The sequence below is a fragment of the Stigmatopora argus genome, chromosome 9, assembly GCF_051989625.1.
Source record: "Stigmatopora argus isolate UIUO_Sarg chromosome 9, RoL_Sarg_1.0, whole genome shotgun sequence".
Lineage (NCBI taxonomy): Eukaryota > Metazoa > Chordata > Actinopteri > Syngnathiformes > Syngnathidae > Stigmatopora > Stigmatopora argus.
In genome coordinates, this window is record NC_135395.1 from 4,946,211 (window position 1) to 4,966,281 (window position 20,071).

The window sequence follows — 20,071 nt, forward strand, 5'->3', positions numbered from 1 at the left end:
TATTCAGTACTACAACGCAGAGAGAGAGAGAGAGAGAGAGAGAGAGAGAGAGAGAGAGAGAGAGAGAGAGAGAGAGTGAGACTTAACTGATGCACTTGTAACATAACATAAACTGTAAATTTAGCTTAAAAGAACTTAGATTCCTAATACACACACTTAAAAAAGTTTTAATCTTACTTTACACTCAATTTAAATCTTCTTGTGCAATAACCAAGACAAATAGGTTAATGTATTCCACCGCAGCTTTAGAGGCGAACTTCCTTCTTCTCCATACGTATTGGCGAGCCAGCTCAGTCACATGTACACTACTCTCATGTCATGTCATCTCGATTATTTTGTGCTTTTTGGCCCACGGGAATCTAAAGGTAGCTGATGGGTACCGGCTGGCCAAGCGGCATGCGGCTCTGGGTGTCTCCGAGGCAAAAACCCGGACATGGAGGAGTTCGGCGAGGCAATGTAAATGACCTTCAGGCTGCTTCAAATGAATTTTGGCAAAGCCGGGGCATTCTGAGGCGCTTTTTTCTCTGCGATTGAAGTCACTGAGGTGGATAAGAAGCCCCTCGGTATCAAAGTCCCAAGGGTGGATGAGACCTGTCTGCGGTTTCTAAAGGCAATGGATGGTGTGGGGTTGTCTTGTTTGACTCACCCCTTCAACACCACATGAATATTGGGGACAGGGGTAACCCCTTTTATAAAAAGGAGGAGCAGAAGGTGTGTTCCAATTATAGGCGGATCCCACTCGTCATTCACCTTGGTAAGGTCTATTTAGGCAAACTCTAGAGGATTTCTCGGGTGGTCAAATCTCGGATTGAGGAGGAGCAGTGTTGTTTCCGTCCTGGCAGCAGAACAGCGCATGACCTCTATACCCTTAGCAGGGTTGTACAAGAATCATGGGATTTCCCCATCCAGTGTGTTTTTTGGATTTGGAGAAGTGTTCAATCATGTCCTCTGAGGAATCCTGTGGGGGGTGCTTCAGTGTGTAGAGAGAGTGAGAAGCTCAGTCATCCAGGAGGGCAGAGATGAGGAGACTCAGGCATCCAATTACGATGCTTCCAAAATGTCTCCCTGCTGAGGTGTTCTGGACATGTTCAAATACAAGGAGGCCATGAGGACAATCGGACACGAGGGAGAGACTCTGTTTCCCGGCTGGCCCATGAACACTTTGAAATCCTCCCGAATGAGCTGAGTGAAGTGGCTGGGGAGATGGACACCTCGGCTTTCCTGCTGAAGCTGGTGCCCTAATGACCTTACCTCAAATGAGGGGGAAAATGATGGAAGAATGGATGGCTCAGAAGAAACAAAAATAATTGAAATATTATCCGATAGTGGCCCGGTAGCTGAGTGGTTTGCGCATCGGCCACATAGTTCTGCGATTGAGGGTTGAATTCCAGGTTCAGACCTTCCAGTGTGGAGTTTGCATGTTTTCCTCGGGATTGCGTGGGTTTTCTTAGAGAACTCAGTTTTTTCCCCACATCACAAAAAATGCATGGTAGGCTGGATTAGCACTCTAAATTGCCCCCATGTATGAGTGTGAAGTTTGTTTGTCTCCTTGTACCCTGCGATTGGTATGTAACCAATTCAGGACGTTCCCTGCTTACTGCTTGCAGTCGGCTGGGATGGGCTCCCACACACCAGCTCCCCTGCGATTATAGGCAGTACAGAAAAGGAATGAAGTATCTTCTGATATTTTTAGTCTTGAATGAAAGCAGAGTGAGTAACTTGGTATTGAATGTCTGATGATTATGGTTCTTAATTATGATACAGAAAGATAGATCAAAACGTTTTATTGAACCCTGAAAGATTAAATGCAGGTTGTTTGTCTTTACAGGTCCGTGCCAATGACGCCGACACGGGAGCCAACGGCGAGATCGACTATAGCCTGCACCAAATGTCCGAAGCCGTCCAGAGACTTCTCCGCATTGACCGTTCCACGGGTATCATCTACGTTAAAGGAATGGTGGACCGTGAGGAGGAGAACTTCCTCAAATTCTTTGTCGTGGCCAAAGACCGGGGGCCCAACTCCAAGAGCTCCAAAGTCCTTGTGACCATCAACGTTCGGGACCAGAACGACAATGCCCCCGCCGTGGAGATCCGCGGCATCGGCCTGGTCACACACCAGGACGGAGTGGCCAACATCTCCGAAGATATGCCAGTGGGCACGGCGGTGGCGCTGGTCCAGGTGTCTGATCGCGACGAGGGGGAGAACGCAGTGGTTACCTGTGTAGTGGCAGGAGACGTTCCTTTCCAGCTGCAACCTTTGGGTGAATCCAGCAATGATCGGAAAAGGAAATACTTCCTGCAGACCACCACACCGCTGGATTACGAGCGGGTCAGGGATTACAGGATCGAGATCGTGGCGGTGGATTCTGGTAACCCCGCCTTGTCCAGCGCCAACTCGCTGAAAGTGCAGGTCACGGACGTGAACGACAACACACCCATCTTTTCACCTACCATCCTGGAGGTAGACTTTGCCGAAGGGAACCAAGCGGGTGACAGGGTGGCGCAGGTGGCAGCAGCTGATGCCGACGGTGGCAGCAATGCAGAGTTGGTCTACAGCATCGTGGAGCGCTCAGCCACAGCGCTGTTCGAAATCAACAGCGCCAGCGGTGAGGTCCGGGTCAAGAACCCACTGGACCGTGAGGAGATGGAGCATTACGAATTCCGTGTGGCGGCGGCCGACAAAGGTGTCCCGAGCAAAACCGGCACAGCCACAGTCATGATCAACGTCCTGGACCGCAACGACAATGACCCCAAGTTCATGCTGAGTGGGTACAGTTTCTCTGTCATCGAGAACATGCCACCCCTCAACCCGGTGGGAGTAGTAACCGTCACCGACGTTGATCAGGGCGACAACGCCCGTGTGACGCTGTACGTAGAACCCGACAATGGCAAGTTCATCATCCAGAATGGCACTGGGAACATCCTGTCCAGCATCTCTTTTGACCGGGAGAAGGAAAGCACCTACACCTTCCGGCTGAAGGCTGTAGACGCAGGCGACCCACCTCGATCCTCCTACGTGGGCGTGACCATCAATGTCCTGGATGAGAACGACAACGCACCATATGTGACCAAACCAGCCAACAAGTCCTACAAGTACCTGAGCCCTGGGGTGCTACCAGAGACTCGCGTGGAGGTGGTGGAAGCCGAGGACATGGACTCCGGCCCCAACGCTGAACTGGATTATGCCATTGTTGGTGGAAACCCTTATGGGCTGTTCCGCATTTCGCCTGCCACAGGGGAGATCACCCTAGCACGGAAATTTACCGTCAAGCACAACGGTCTACACCGGCTGGTTGTTCAAGTCCGAGACAAAGGCAAGCCACATCGCCAGACCACGGCGCTGGTACACGTCTTTGTCAACGACACCAAAGCCAATGTGTCACTGATCGAGACTCTGGTGGGGCACAGTCTGTATACCCCCCTGGACCGGGACATCGCGGGAGACCCTGACTACGCCATGGCCCAGCGGAGCAACATCCTGTACGGGAGTCTTGCCGGCATCGCAGGCGTCATCTTGGTCATCGTGGGCGTTGTGGTGGTCCGACACAGGCTCCAGAAGGACGCCAAGAGCGGCTACCAGGCAGGCAAGAAGGAGAGCAAAGACTTGTACGCCCCCAAGCAGGGACCCAAAAACTCCAAGGGCAAAAAGAGCAAGAAGGGCAAAGCCCCAAAAGCTGCCAAACCCCTGGAAGAGGAAGAGGAGGCTGGTCTCCAGAAGGGCCTCAAGTTTAACCTCATTGACGAGTCAGTGGGCGACAGCCCGCGGATACACCTGCCCCTCAACTACCCGCCCGGCAGCCCCGACCTGGGGCGCCACTACCGCTCCAACTCACCTTTGCCATCCATCCAGCTGCAGCCACAATCGCCCTCAGCTTCCAAGAAGCACCAGGCGGTGCAGGACCTCCCTGCTGCTAACACCTTCGTGGGAACGGGTGACAACAACTCCACTGGTTCCGACCAGTATTCGGATTACAGCTACAAGGCCAACCCACCCAAATACAGCAGCAAACAGGTAGGACACTATGCAAACGCACCCTTGTACCAGCCGGACATTTATTGGACCGATGGGGTGTGGTAGTCTCGCCCCTCCAAGACGGGGGACACATTTAAACCAAAGCCACGCCTGCCGCATTCACCTTTACCCCATTTGTGTTGGTTTCCCTTCACTGTTTGTTTCCCATCTTCCCTTCACTTTTACACGGCATAGACCACTAGGGGAAACTGTCGAGGTCTAGCCCAGGGGTCGGCAAACTTTAAACCTCTAGGAGCCAATTTGGCCCAGTTTCCATGGCCATTTTCAATTATTAAACTTAAGTGTATATGTGTACCATTTGAAGATGTTTTGCAGAATCCACTCAGATGCAGAGGAATTTTTTTTTAATTTGTTTTTTAAATTTGGTTTAATTATTGGCGAGCCCTCCTGGAATATCCTAAAGAACCAGTTTACAAATATTACATGGTGCTCTGTTACAATCAGAAAATAATTTGTGCTAGTGAATTGTGTAAAGACTTGTGGGTACACCTCTCAAGAGAAGCAACCTTGACTAGATATAGTTGGACAAATTAAGATCTGATTGAGTATTTTGTTAAGAAACACTCTTTACAGTGACCGAGTTTTTCTGTTAACTATGGGAAATTTCAACTCCTTTTTAAAAATTTAAAGGTCCTCAAGTACATTTAAATCAAATATTAATTTATCTAATACAAAACTGAGTTGCATCAAAAGGATCAAAGAGACACGTGACTCTGGAGCTGCAGGTTGCCGACCTCTCGTCTAGGTTTCCTTCACTGTCTTATTTTCACTTGAAGGAACTTCTACAAAAATTAAGATGTCAACTTTTACTGTGAATTGACATGCCACCACTGTGACATTTTGTTTCCTTTTCTTTATTTCTCTTCGCTTGGGTTTTGGTAGAGCTGGACACAAAAAAAAAGAAAAAGGAAATGCCATTAACGGCGAGAGTTAACTCTAAAAATGAACAGTTTTTATACTGAGCACTCAGTAACTTTGACGTGTTACCACTCACAGCAATGACACTAAAACACATTCACAACCTTACTATTATTCCAATGACAGGTTTTTTTCCCCAGCTCATTGACTGCCATTCACATCCAATCCATTTTTACTTGAAGGTAAAAAAAAAAAAAAAAAAAAAAGGGGGTAAATGTTTGGTCAAAAAAGCGTAATGATAGGTAAAAAAATAGTTTGTGGTCATAAAAAGTCAATTTTTAGAAAAAAATGTTATTTTTTGTTGAAAATAGTTCATTTCAGGTTCAAAAATAGTTAACTATGGTCAAAACTGCTGATTTACGTATTAAACGGTTCATGCTTGGTGCCAAAAGTTAAAAAATGGGTTCTTGTTTGGTCTAAAAATACAAAATTTTATTTAGCTTTTTTAAAAACATTTGTGTGGACAACTTTTTAACTGGTCCAAAATGGTGTATTCAAAAATGCTAAATGTATGGTAATATATATTTATATATATATATATATATATATATATATATATATATATATATATATATATATATATATATATATATATATATATATATACATGTGTGTATATATATATATATATATATATATATATATATATATATATATATATATATATATATAAAGGTTCACGTTTCTCCCAATATTGTAGGCTTAATTTAATGTTTGATGCAACAACAATACACTAATGCTAATGATAATAGGGGTTAAAGTTTGTTTTAAAAAACAATTAAAAATGAAAATGTTTGGAAAATACATTTTGGTCCAAACAGGATAATTGAATTGCCTGATCGCTGCCAGTTCTCCCAGTCCAAATGGATTGAAAGTCTTTCAAACTCAATGGCAGCCAATGATTTAAAAATCTCCTTGCAAGTTCCCAAAAAGACAAATTATTGGCGCAGACTTGGCCTTCTTTTATTACCGACAGTGCCTTTTTCCATTTAATATTCTTAAGGAAAGACCACGTTAGGACAATAAATACAGAAAACTGATGACATTTGGATAAAGCTAAAAAGGAAGTCTAACCTTATGGCGTGGAATTTTTAGAGACTTACAACATATGTCACTTCTCTGTTTTAAATCTTTTACGTTTTTAAATTGGTTATTTTTTTGGCTCAAACACCTGTTTTGGATTTGTGGGGTGAATAGAAGGTTGCAGTTGTGAATTTTAAGCAGAATACTGAAAAAGAAGCATACTGATCACAGTCACAGTTTATTTCATTTTTTTTCATAATGGAAAATTACGTTGGGAAATTACATTTTCATGTTTCTATGATAGAAATGACTTTTCTCATTTGTGCTATTTGCGTGTACAAAGAAGGTAATTTAAAGGTGAGCTTTCATGGATTTTTTTCCACTGTTGACCTAATTGAAGTTTTTCTGGTTTGTAATTTTATTTTAATTGCTTTTGTGAGTTTAAGTGCTCTGAAAATGAGCAAAAAACAATATATATTCTTCTCCAAAAATATTCTTTTTTATTATTTGTATTTTTTTTTCAAATTTTCATTCTGAATTTTATTTGATTATTTTGTTCCTTTTTTAATGTTTTCATATTACATTCTTTGTTTCATTAATTTCGTGTTTTGGTTTCATTTGTACTTTTTTTCTTTTTCTATTTTTTCATTAATACATTTTTTAATTATTTTAAATTTGTTTTGTTCATTATTTCATCACTTTTCTTTCATTTATTCCCTTTGTTTTATTTAAATAAATAAGAATATTTTTGGCTTAGATTTATTTCAGCTTTTTAAATTGAAATTTCATTGGATTTCTTCATATGTATTTTTCATTATTTTATTTTTGAATCAAATTTCAAATCAGTGAGGTTCTCATGTACACATGACCCTCCCCACTTTGTGCTTTATACACACCCAACTGCCAATCAGAGCAAAGAGCCTAGATTCAAACATAAAACTCAAATAGTTTGGCAAAATGCCATCGGAAATATTCTTGCATACTTGATAAAGAGGAACAAAGGTCATTCAAAATTAATCAAATCCACTCGAGGTAGGAGATTTGGCAATGAAAAAAAAGTTCCTGTCAACTCTCCCGCCATAAACTGATTGGACGCCTACCAAAATAAAATATGAAAAAATAACAGAAAAAAAAGACTTTTGACCATAGAGAAAATAGACACACGTGAGTTCTTGAGTTCTTGTTTTCTGCCTGGATTTCTTGTACAGAAAGTTTGTATTGTTTATTATTTGTTGTTTTGTGTTTATTAAGTTTGAATGCATATTTCATTTCAATAAACGTGCTTCAATGTGATTGCTTTTGGGGCTTCCTTTGCTGCTTGACATTGTGAGGAAGCTGTCTTCATTTCCATCTATCACGCATGGAGATCAAATGTCTTCTTTTTCCTCGCATTTTTAAGGCTTTTACATTAGTTTCTTGTGTGTCATTGGCAATGACAAAAATGAACGTCCAACCAATTTGCGCTGGGAGTTATAATTTGCAGGCGATGACAAAGGTACTTTTTCAAATGTTTCTTTTTTTATATGCATTATTTTCATCTGAACCCATTGGTGCCTAAATTTTCATTTAACAACAAATATATATCAACCATTGTAGAAATACATCAGTATGTAGAGATATGTACATATGTAATATTCATTCATTCATCTTCCATACTAAGCATCCTCATAGTGGGGGTTGCTGGAGCCTATCCCAGCCGACTTCGGGCGAAAGGCAGACTATTCCCTAGATTGGTCGCCAGTCAGCTGTAGGACACACAGAGAGACAGACGACCATTCACACTCACAGTCATACCGTCACCAGTGGGAATCGAGCCGGCAACTGCCCACATCGAAGTCAGGCGAGTGAACCTCCACTCCATCAAGTGGCTTCTATATAACATTACGAGTTTAAATTCATTTTGTTGTATTCCTTACTTTGCACGAACCGGAAGTTGTTTGGTTTCCCTTTGATGACGTATGGTCTGTATCAACCCAAAAACTACTTGCCATAACAAAATCGTACAATCAAAGTTGTTGAAGTTGTTATTAATTTAATTCACAATTTTTCATGCCCCAAATCTGATCACGTAATCTTAAATTGGGCCCGATTGGGTCATTTTCACAGGGTTGGAATCAGGGTTTAAAAATGTTTTTGGTTTATTTTTGTTTTTAACTGTTAACTCATTGGTTGCCATTGACACTAATAGACATTTAATTCATTTTGACTGGTAGTCTTTTCCCGTGACCGGACGTTTGGTCGCCAGACTTTTGGTCGCCGGACGTTTGGTTGCGGACGTTTGGTTGCGGACGTTTGGTTACGGACATTTGGTTGCGGACGTTTGGTTGGGGACGTTTGGTTGCGGACGTTTGGTCGCCCGGACCCAAACAACCGGCGACCAAACGTCCGGCGACCAAAAGTCTGGCGGCCAAAAGTCCGGCGACAAAACAAGGTAAAACCACACGGTCTACGCATCAATCAAAGCCAACAATGGCCCTGAGCAGTTTCACTGAGTGGACGTGTGTGTTTAAAAGTTTGTATGTACATGAGTTGTCCCCTTAGGAAGGGACGTCAGTCAGGGTCTTAACAAGTTCTCCAACAAAACACAATAAAAGTACGGGAAATTTGGAGCTTTTCTTTAGCCTAATAATTAATAGGGCATTAAGTATGACTAAATAATAATTCGCAGTTTGTATTTAGGGAATTTGAGCAACAATTTTAAATGGTAATTATCAATCAACCTTCCGGGCGACCAAAAGTCCAGCGACCAAACGGCCAAGTACCGTCTTTTCCTTTGGCCATTTCAACGAAACATGATCACTCAATGCCAGTCTTCCTAGTTCAAATGGATTTTAAGTTAAGGGCTACAAGCAACAATAACAACAAAAAAATCCAGAAGTATAAGTTTTAGGGTTGTCCCAGATCCGATTACGTGATTGGAAATCAGGCCCCACCACCTCATTTTTTATAAATATTAATTGGATGAAAAAGATGGGGTTTAAAAAACAAATAAGGGACATAAATCAACAAAATATCTTGAAATATGTTGTCAAAAAAGAAAAAGATGTTCATAATTGCCAAGGTATTGAGTCAGTTGTTTGGCATTGTAATTACCTCAAAATCAGGGGACCCTTTACGTGAACACGCAGTTGTACCAAGGAGCACAGACTTCCACTTCATGCGAAACTAAGACCAGTATAAACACAAAACAGTATTTGGCAAAGGACGTAATTCTAAGAATCGGTTGAAGTTTTTCTCTCCTTGCCTGTTTTTCTCTCTTACCCCTCGGACCTGACACGACTTGACAGTAAAGCGAAACATGTGTGTGTGTGTGTGTGTAGCCCTCAGAAGCAGAAATACAAGTCAAAATATCAGTGCCCTCGAGGGCACCGCCGACGAGGTCAGTGCACCTGCGCACCTGTGGGAGGGGTCAAAGGTCGTGAGCCTCAAGCCGCTCCAGGCAAAACATCATGAATTGCAGGAAGGATATTTTGACATGTTTGCTTTCGATTTCTCTTTGTTAGATACCATTAAAAACAACACATGGCATTAGTTTCGAGATTTGCGATGCGGTCACATGACGGGCCACCAAATTGCGCCGATTCGGAAAGTCACCTTTTGTTTCATTCGCCAGCGGGTTTATGGAGATAAAAAAAATATAGAAAAAAGGATCAACTAGAGAAGCGGCTGTTCTGGTCACGCTAAAGAGTATAAAAAAATGGAGAAAAAGTGCTGCAGTAAAAAAATAGACATTTTTGGGTGAAGGTTTAGGGGGCAGTGCCAGCGTAGAAGGCGGGATTAGTCTCCGCCTGCATTTAAGGAGCACTTTAGCCGGCTCCTAACATTTGCGTGCGCATCAACATCTGTTAGGCGCTAATCCCAGTGCTGACCTCACATCTTCAGCCTTCATTTCCTCATTTTAATATTGAATTTTGGAATGATTTCAAGAGCTCCGGCTGGTCGAGTTGAACTTAAATTCAGGAAGGTAAAAAATGGAAGAAAAAAAAATAAAGATGAAGAAGAAAAGGGAGGAAAACCAGAGAAGAAATGCCAGGATTACCATCTGTCTTAGTCTGGTAGATTTTATCGAAGGATTGAGGTCGTGTGTTCATACAATTTACACTTTAGCTCTCATGCTTAAGTCTCCTTTTCATGGTAGCAAAAAAAACGAATCTTACATGAATGAAGTTGCCATTTTTTTAGGCAAAGTGACAAAAATTTGATGAATGAATTCATATTTTTATTGAAAAAGGAATAATGTTGTGGAATATTCTATTAATTTAAGAAAAATAATTTTATGTGAATGATGTTTTTAACATAAAAATATTATTTTCAATTTCTTTCGAAAATAATGAGATTTTTTTTCATAAATTCATTTTAAATCAGCTTTTTAAGGGAGAATAATGTGAAATATTGTATTATTTAAGAAAAATAATTTTATGTGAATATTTTTTAACATACAAATATTATTTCAATTTATTTCGAAAATAATGAGATTTTTTCATAAATTCATTTTAAATCAGCTTTTTAAGGGACAAATACAAAAACATATAAGTCCATGTTTTCCATGGTTACATTTTAAATGGTCAAATTTCCTCACAAGGAAAAAAATAATTTACAATAATTTTAATAATAATGTTTCAAAATATTTTTGTTGCCTGTAATGTGCCCTTTTAAAAATATTTGAAATCATTTTATGAGACTCAATAACACAGGCAAGGAGAGGAATTGGCAAATAAAATATTAAATTAGGAAAAACTGTTTTGATCTTTGTCCTGCGTGAAACTTATTTAAACAACAACAACTTTTCAGCAGACAGATTTTTGGCTAATTTTTCCTCCATGCGAAAGTTCACTCCTCATTTTTGACCAGGGGTCGGTAATATATAATTGGTAGAACAGTATTGCAGTATATTGCCAAAAATATATTTTCAATTGGGCTGTAAATGTATAATTGTCTATGCTGAAAAATTATCAATTATTGGTCGCTGAACCCAAATTATTTCCAATAATTTTCGGGATACTTAGAGCTAGTAGTATGGCTCATGCATTTCCTCACGTTGACCGCACGTTTTTAGCTGTGCACCACTAATTGCGAACGTTATTCCTTACTCAACATTGACTCAACATGTCCAAGAAGAATGAAGTGCTGTTGAGACTCCATTTTGGAATCGCGAGTTTTGTCTCTCGTACCGTTCCCCATAGTTCTCTCTTTTTTCATATAAATCTACAACCGTGAATCCAAAAAAACTCAAATGTCTTCTTGATTTCGGATGGGAACTTCAGGGTAGTAGTGCCAGGGGTTATAAACATTTAATTTTGGGGGTTAAATCTATTTTCTCCTTTAAAAAATAACAATTTTCACATGCTAAGCGCCAATAGAATTTTCGCCCAATTATTGAAATATTTTTTTTATCAATTCCTTAGGAATTTTGCGCACCAGAACAAGTTTTAGACGGTGCGCCCCCTCAATGCCAGAACTCAATTATAAAGACAGCCAAATGTGATACATTTCCTTGAAACTTAGTGACTTACACACTGACCTTCTTTTGAAAATTTGAAAAATATTAAAAACTGTATTTAGAAATATGTGGCCCGGTGGGGCGAGTGCTTAGCGCGTTGGCCTCACAGCTCTGGGGTCCTAGGTTTGAATACAGGTCATGTCCATCCATGTGGAGTTTGCTGGTTCTCCCCGGGTCTGCGTGGGTTTCCTCCGGGTACTCCGGTTTCCTCCCACATTTCAAAAACATGCATGGCTGATTGGACACTCTAAAATTGCCCCTAGGTTTGGGAGTGCGCATGGTTGTCCATCTCCTTGTACCCTGCAATCGCCTGGCCACCGATTCAGGGTGTCCCCCGCCTCTGGCCTGGAGACAGCTGGAATTGGCTCCAGCAGCCCCCTGCTACCCTAATGAGGATAAAGCGGATCGGAAAATGAGATGATAAGATTTGGAAATATATTGCAATAATTTTCAAATATTGATTTCTACGGCGAAAATTTCAATATGTATTTTTTCTGCGGCCTAAATTAAAATATATTTATTTTGTGAGACATATATATTTAATATGTAAAATATTTTCAATTATTTTTTTAAAATTTATTATTTATTTATTTTCCAGGCCCTGCTTTTTACACGCCAAAGTCTTAAATAGTGACACCGGGGGACGCCGCTACCGCACTGATGCTAACTGGGAGTGAGGGTGTTGCAACGGGCGTGTTCAGACAAACACACACGTGGGTTTAGTATACAGCCCGAGGCGGGTCTGCGCCGCCGTGACGGCGAGTTAAGAGCTTCATTCGCATCTCTCTGCCCCACAAGGTGACGTGCTAACTGCAAAGCATTCTTGGTAGTTTGTGCGGAAAGATAAGCTTGTTTGGATGTTCAGCTTTTGCGTTTGAGGATGGTCAATGTTGTACGACGGCAGTGGTTAGCAACAGATGGCTGTGTATAATGTTAAGTATGGCGCTGGCTAGTCAGTTAAAATAGAAACATACATATATATATATATATATATATATATATATATATATATATATATATATATATATATATATATATATATATATATATATATATATATATATATATATATATATATATATGGTGTGAATGCCTTTACCCAAACAATAAGGAACAGCCTTCATGAGGGTGGCCTGGGGGCCCGGCGTTCTGTAGTGGGCCCAATCCAGACAGCCCAGCACCTTAGACCTCAACTGACATAGGCATGGGAGTACATCATTGTGATTTTCTTGACTTATATTGTTGCTGGAAATGTTTTCTTTGTTCTGCATTTTTTTGGAACTAGTCTAAATATACACTAAATAATATAATACTGTATAGGTATTCATTCATTCATTAATTTTCCCTACCGCTTATCCTCACAAGGGTCACGGAGTGGGGGTTGCTGTATTATATTCCAGACAACTAAGGGCAGCAGGTAGGGGTGATTTTGAACTGACTGGTTGCCAACCAATCGCAGGTCACAAGGAGACAAACCATTCAGGCCTAATCATACCCGAGGCAATTTAGAGCAACAACATGCCTGCCATATGTTTTTGTTGGGGGATGGCGGCAAAAATCGAAGTACCCTGAGAAAAACCTATGCACGCCCGAGGATCACATGCAAACTCCACATAGGAAGGTTGGATCCCACCGTGGATAGAACCCTCGATCTCACAATTTTGAGGCGGACGTCCTAACCACTCTCGCACCAGGCCTTCTTGTATGTGTTTTTCCCAATACACCTATATATTGCTGATAATGCTTTCACTACATTTCAGTTATATCAAATCCATTTCAGTAGAAAGGGCTGGCATTGAATGAGCATGTTTTACTGCCATTGACAGCAGTAGGCCAATTCATTTTTGTGAGGGTTGTCAGCAATCTGTCCAATCAAACTTGGGGGTTGGAAATGATCGAATGATTGCTGCACACCCTGCCAGTCAAAATGGATTGGATGTCTATCCCTGTCAATAGCATTTCATACATTTTAAAATTCCGATCTTTTTTTACCCGATTCCGATCATCTGAAAATGACTTCCGAGCACATATAGATGTATATTTCAGTAAGTAGAATATAGTATATTGGGTTAGAAAGAAAAAAAACATAAATCTATGCTAACTATAAATTCTTACTGCACTAAGGAATTCATTTACATTCAACGTCTCATGTATTTTCACTGGATGGTCATTCATTCCAGTCAAAGTTCATAATTGAAGATTTATTCTTGTCAATTTGACTACCTAAATGCTTTATAAAGGGTTGAGATACTACAGTATGTACATTTGGTTAAAAATGAGATCCTGGGTCTACGTTAAATTACAAGATAGCCCTGTTAACTTGCTGCTACCATGTCTTTTGGAAAGCTGATGTTTACACACACTGACACACACATATCAATCAATTGCCCTGTTTGCTGAGCTCACACTCGACTGAGTGATTGACTGACCCATTTGTGCGAAGGCTCACTAGTGAACCTCAGATATACACAAACGTGCTGTCCAAACGCTAATGAAGCATCTTTCATGTGATTTAGTCAACTCCAAAACGTTAGAGATGCCATTGGAGCTTCACCTGGAAACAATTTGGGACGGTAACTGCAATGGGCTCTAATGAGATAATTACAAAAGTAAAGACAATTTTTAAAAATGGGACCCCAAAAGTAGTTTAACTTAACGACATGAAATTTGGTAGACATTAGTATCATGGGTAGGACTACGAAAAAGTCTCAAAAAGCCTTGCCAAAAAAGAAAGTCTGCAAATTTGAATGAAAGTGAAAATGGTATTGTGTATAGAACTCCCAACATTATCAAGAAGCCATACCTGACATGACACGGAAAGTGTGCAATTTTGGTTAAGAGACATTCAATGGGTGATTTTTATGGATCTTTGCCCTGGGATGTATTTAAAAAAAATCAGCCCCCAAAAATAAAATTTGCTAGACATGACTATCATGAGAAGAACAACGAAAAAAATCTCAAGAAACCATGCCTTATAATACACACAAAGTCTTCCAATTTAGTTGAAAGTAAACATTTTGGCAGAAACATTCAGGGATTCTTGTCATCAAGGATGTATCGTATTATACTATGGCATAACTAAAATATTTCAATTTTCTCCAAAGGCATCAGTGTACCACCACCGAGGGGGAATTGAACCCAGTCTACCCGCAGTAAAGTCAGGCGGGAGAACCCCTGAACCATCAGGTGGCCTGTGCCTAATTTATGATACACATTTTAAGATAGGCCACTCATTCAAAGTTTGCCTTATAATACAGTTTGTCTCAGTGAGGAAAATATGGTATTTTAAAAATTCAGTGGCACCCCGTGGTGTAAATGTTCACTCCCCTAACTTTGATCCGAGCAGGTGCGGGTCCAATTCCCGCTTGTGGCAGTATGGTTCTGAGTGCACATGGTCGTTTATCTCTCTGCGTGTCCTACGGCTGACTGGCGACCAGTCAAGTGTGTAGTCTGCCTTTCGCCCAAAGTCAGCTGGGTTGGGCTCCAGCAACCTCTGCAACTCTTTCGAGGATGTGTGGTATAGAAGATGAATGAATAAAAATTCAGCCCATTATGCCAATTTCATGTAGCAACATGAAACTCGGTGACCTTGTCTGTCATGGTAGATCCACAAAAAAAAAATCAAGAAACCATGTTCAAAAAAGAATCAGACAGTAACCCATTTTTGTTTAAACTGGAAATTGGTGTGCTCATTTCCAGGGATTCTTGACACCCTGGATGTAGAATATAAAAAATAAAAACAAACAAAAAAATCAGTTTCTAAATCTAATTTCACCTAGCAACATGAAACTTGGTAGTTTTGTCTATCATGAGTGGCATCCAAAAAGTCAAAAAAAGTATGTTTTTAGAGCAACACAAATTCTGCCAGTTTGGTTGAAAGTGGACATTCTAGGGGTCATTTGTAGGAATTTTTGTCCATTTTTTAAAATACAAATTTCAAAAATCAGCCCCCGAAAGTTGTTTCATGTAGCAACATGAACCTTAGTAGTTGTATCTATCATAAGTAAACCCACAAAAAGCCCAAATACCTAAAAATACACATACACAGAGACTGTAATATCACTTTGAAGTAGACGCCATAGTCTCATCAAATTGGGAAAATATTATTTTTCAGCTCTGAGACGAATGTTACTAAATTTAAACCAAAAGGCCTGACAGATGGACGTCGCTAAAGTGTCAATAATTTAAAAAAAATATCATTGCATGTGGGCTAAGCGCGATGGTGAATTATGGTGACCTGCCACCCGACAGTATCCTGTGTGGTGCCAGGTTCCGTTTAACACAACTCACTACTTTAATTGCTTTCAGTTTTATATTTCTTGGTCTCTCTGAGAGGTATTCAAACGTCAAGGCTGCTCGCCCACGTCCATCTAGCTCTCCTTCACTTGGACACAGAATACTGTTCCTAACAAGCATTTTCCATTTGCATTCTACTGCTTGCACGCTGTGAGCAACTCACATTTTTCAGTTTCAAACGGTGCACAGCAACAACAAGTAGAAAACATTTAAAGGGCTTGACTTGACGCTAACCTCAAAATCCCACTTTGACCCTCTTTTGCTTGAATGTGCGCGTGTGCAGTCTTCTCTCCGCACTCCTTTGTTTTACCGCCATGCAATGCACTGCATCATCGCTTAATGACTGACAGGCAGACGACTGACAACTGACAAGATGTAGAGATGTGCGTGTGTGTTTATGCAGGCTGCCGTCACCTCCGATGTACTTTCCGACAGAAAAAAAAACAAGCAAATTATGCATTTGTCTATTTCCCAAGATGTCTCTCAAAATTTTACATCATTTGCCTGATTGCTCACATGTTGTTTGATTTGCTAACACATGACATGGCAAAAGTTCTGAGGATGAAGTCGGAATTTCACGAGCGACGTTTCGTAGTGTGTCTGTGATCATTGGCTTCCAATAACGGGGATGGATTTGCAATCTATTTGTATTAAGAGGCCTTGAAGTGAGGCCTGAGAAATATGAGAAATATATTGTTATCACCATAAAATAATGAATTAGTCGATATCAATAATTGTCACGATAACTATCACATCCTATGTCTTTGAAATACTCCTGTGAATAATTAAAATAAATCATTTTACTCATTTAATTATGAAAGCAACTACATTGCCTTTCTTCAAGTAAGAGAGAATATAAAATGATTTTAATGTGTTTTTGTTGTTCTGTTGTGCAATAAAAATAAGACAACTCCCTCCTTACAAAGGAATGCATAATAAAACCTGTAGAAATTTTGACAGGCATCTTATTTTTATAATTTTGCCTTCAAACCAAATGTTTCTTTGCAAAATAAAAAATAAAAAATCACCTGAAGAGATCATCACTATGAGAGACTATTTTCGCAAAAAGAAACAAGGTTAAATTTATCTCACGTGGCCATTTAAAAAAAATAGACATTTAAATTAAACCCACTTAACCCATTTTAACCCAACTTAACAAGTTTTAGATTTTTGCAACATTTTCATAACATTTGCATAAAATGGGGAAACTCCTTATTATCACGTAAGAAAAGGAGAGTGGGTTAAAATGGGTTAAGTACATTTTCAATAAAGCTACTGTTATTCATGAGGCATTTAAAAAAAGAGAAAAAAAACGTAGAAAAGATAACATAGAAGTCTTTGTTGAGAAGACGATATGATGTGGAGCGCTGGCGAGGTTCAGTTTGGTCTCAGTGTGCCTCGCGTGCATTCATAAGCCCAGACCCAACAGTAAGAATTCACTTGGATCTTTTCTGGGTTAAGCTCGGTGTTGTCCTGCATCTCATAATCACTCATTTTGGCTGTTATTGTCCTTTTGCTTTCATGCTTTGTATGTGACGCTCTATTGCTAACTCTGCTGCTCCATTAGCTGTTCCTCACAATCTTTTTTGTCGCCAGATCGTTGGTCTGGAATTAGCATTCATGTTGCATCATCGCCCCCTTTCTTTTTGGTGTTTGGTGGTGTAATCTAAAATTCATCTTACATTTCTCGACTTTTATCGAACATCTTTATTATTATTAATGACAAAAAAGTTTTACTGTATAGTTTACCATCATCTTTTTATTCCCCAGGTCTACTTGGGGTCAGACATCTATACATATTAATATTTCTGAGAATGTGCGTGTGCATGTGTCCGTTATGTCTGAGTGAAATGGAGACAAGACCGTAAGTCCGATTTGAATGCGGTTTCCACCAAAAGTTGGCAAATTTACACCTCTAGGGATGCACCATGGCCGATTTTCGAAATTAGACTCCATTTTTTTTCAGAAAATTTATATTTGTACCAGGGTGTCGCATTTTTTAGGTCGGAAAAATGCAACTTTGGGCCATTTTTTTCGTTACTTGCGAAACGTTCAGATCAAAAATACTCTGTTTTGTAAAAGCACCATGACGAGGACAACATTGCACGTGCATCATTTTCCAGGTCATTCGTGTCGTCTTGCTAAAAATAAAAAAAAAAACTCAATTTTTGACACTTCCAAAAACAGCCATTTCATACGGATTGGACGCCATTACCACATTTTACATCCGATTTTAATGCGTTTTTGACTATGGTTAGCTTCAATAGTGAGTTTTGTCATGACAGGGCTTGATTTTTGAATTTTGCCTTTGGTTCTTCAAAAAATTGATTTAAATCGACCCTGCGGTCGAATTTTTTAACTTTGACCCAGTTTTTTAACACATGCAAAACTTTCAAACCACAAACGATTACAGTTTTTGCAGCACTATGCAGGATGTATCTGCTTTTTAAAGTGGCTTCTACCGTTAAGCTACGAAACGACAAAAACCCTTGATTTTGGACATCCTTAAAACTTGCTTCATGTTTTCTTTCACTTTTCAGGGTGCCCATGAAAGAGAATTCCATTTCGACATCTCATCTCATCTCATTTTCTGAACCGCTCTATCCTCATTAGGGTCGCGGGGGGTGCTGGAGCCTATCCCAGCTGACTCTGGGCCGAAGGCGGGTGACACCCAGAATCGGTGGCAAGCCGATCGCAGGGCTTCACCGGTCCCCCCTGCTTGTGTTTATTATTAATCATCTAAATAGTTCATTTTTAGCTGTTAAGTCAACATACCAGTTTCCGCTGACAAACTAATTCCAGATCTAGAATGCCCTTCCCGTAACTGTTAATTTGACATCTGATTCAAAGGTTTTTTTGCAATTATTTTTCAACCCTTTCTCATTAATCCATATGAAAATGTATTTCGCTAATTGCTTGTGTCTCGTTTGATTTGTTAACACACTGGAGATGACACAAATTACAAGGATAAAGTCAGAATATGAGGAGCGACATTTTGTAATGTATGATGGTAAACATTAACTTCCATTGATGGGACAGATATGCAATCTATTTGAACTGGGAGGGCATGAGGGCATGGTCATTATTATTCAACAAATTTTAACCACAAAGCAAACACAAGTAGCTGCAGACTAATTAATTGCAGATCTAGAATGTCCTTTCTTTTCCTGGTAATCTGAAATTTGACTCCATGGGAATTGTTGCAAAAACGTTATAACTCTTCATTACTGATACATGCATATATAAACATTGGTTTGGCTAATTGCTTGTTTCTTGTTTGATTACCTAACACACAAGAAATGACCAAAGCTAAAGTTGGAATTTTGATCTGCGGAGCAACATTGAATAATGTGAGTCATAATAATTCGCTTCCGTTGACAAAGATAGATGTGCAATCCAGTTGAACTGAAAGGGCATGATGGCAAACATGATCTTAATTCATCATCGAAATGGTAGACTATTAGCTACGAACCCAACATACTAGTTGAAAAAATAAATGCAGATCCGGAACATACTTATCATGCCTGTTAATTTGGCTCATTACTCAATAGGGTTTGTGGCAAATAATTGTAACATTTTGTAACCTATATAAGCATAACCTGCTGAGTCACAATGCTGTTAGAATCCATATATTCTTTGGTGTATCCAACAATATGACCCGGAAGAAGCTACAAGGTGAATCACAGGTACTTGAGTGCAGATTTGTGGGTGCGAGAGAGATTCACTGCGTAATCTGCTACAGTTATTGCCATGCGGGTTAGGAGGACAAACATGGCCGACTTGGGTTTCTGGGTTACTTTGGACACATCGCTGACGCGAATCCGGGACCTCGCTGAAAGAGTGTTTGGAGCCTCCGGGGGCAATGGGAGTATTGATCGCAACGTGTGTGTGTGTTAAACATCAGAGTGTATTGTTGTTGCTAGATGATCTCACACGCACACATTTAGATAGTGCAGGTCAGTGTGTGTGTTTGAGTGTTTGTCGATAATGCCGGCGGCAGTGGCATAACGTGCATGGATTGACCCACACATGCGCGCACGGATTGAGAATGCTGTCACAGATAAATGATCCGCCCGCAGCTTGTAGGCAGAAAATACTGTTCCATTTTCAAATGTGGGACTGAGCAAAGAATCGTTACGTAGTTGCATATTTGTTCTGGCCTTAAAAACTAGTGTTTTTTAAAGTAATTATCTTCTGGTCACTTTGAGTTTAGAGTTCATTTTTAGAAATACTAAACAATAATATTAATATTATTATTAATAATAATGATAATAATAATAAAGTTATTAATAATAATGATA

General features: G+C 40.0%; 1 protein-coding gene across 2 annotated transcripts in view; it reads left to right on the forward strand.

Moving 5' to 3' along the window:
• Positions 1-20,071, forward strand: part of LOC144082192 (protocadherin-1-like) — a 133,586-nt gene that overhangs the window by 13,313 nt on the left and 100,202 nt on the right. For both annotated transcript variants that reach the window (XM_077609140.1, XM_077609142.1), the window contains exon 3: positions 1,829-4,012. In XM_077609140.1, coding sequence (XP_077465266.1) covers positions 1,829-4,012 — 2,184 coding nt within the window. The remainder of the gene's footprint in view (positions 1-1,828; positions 4,013-20,071) is intronic.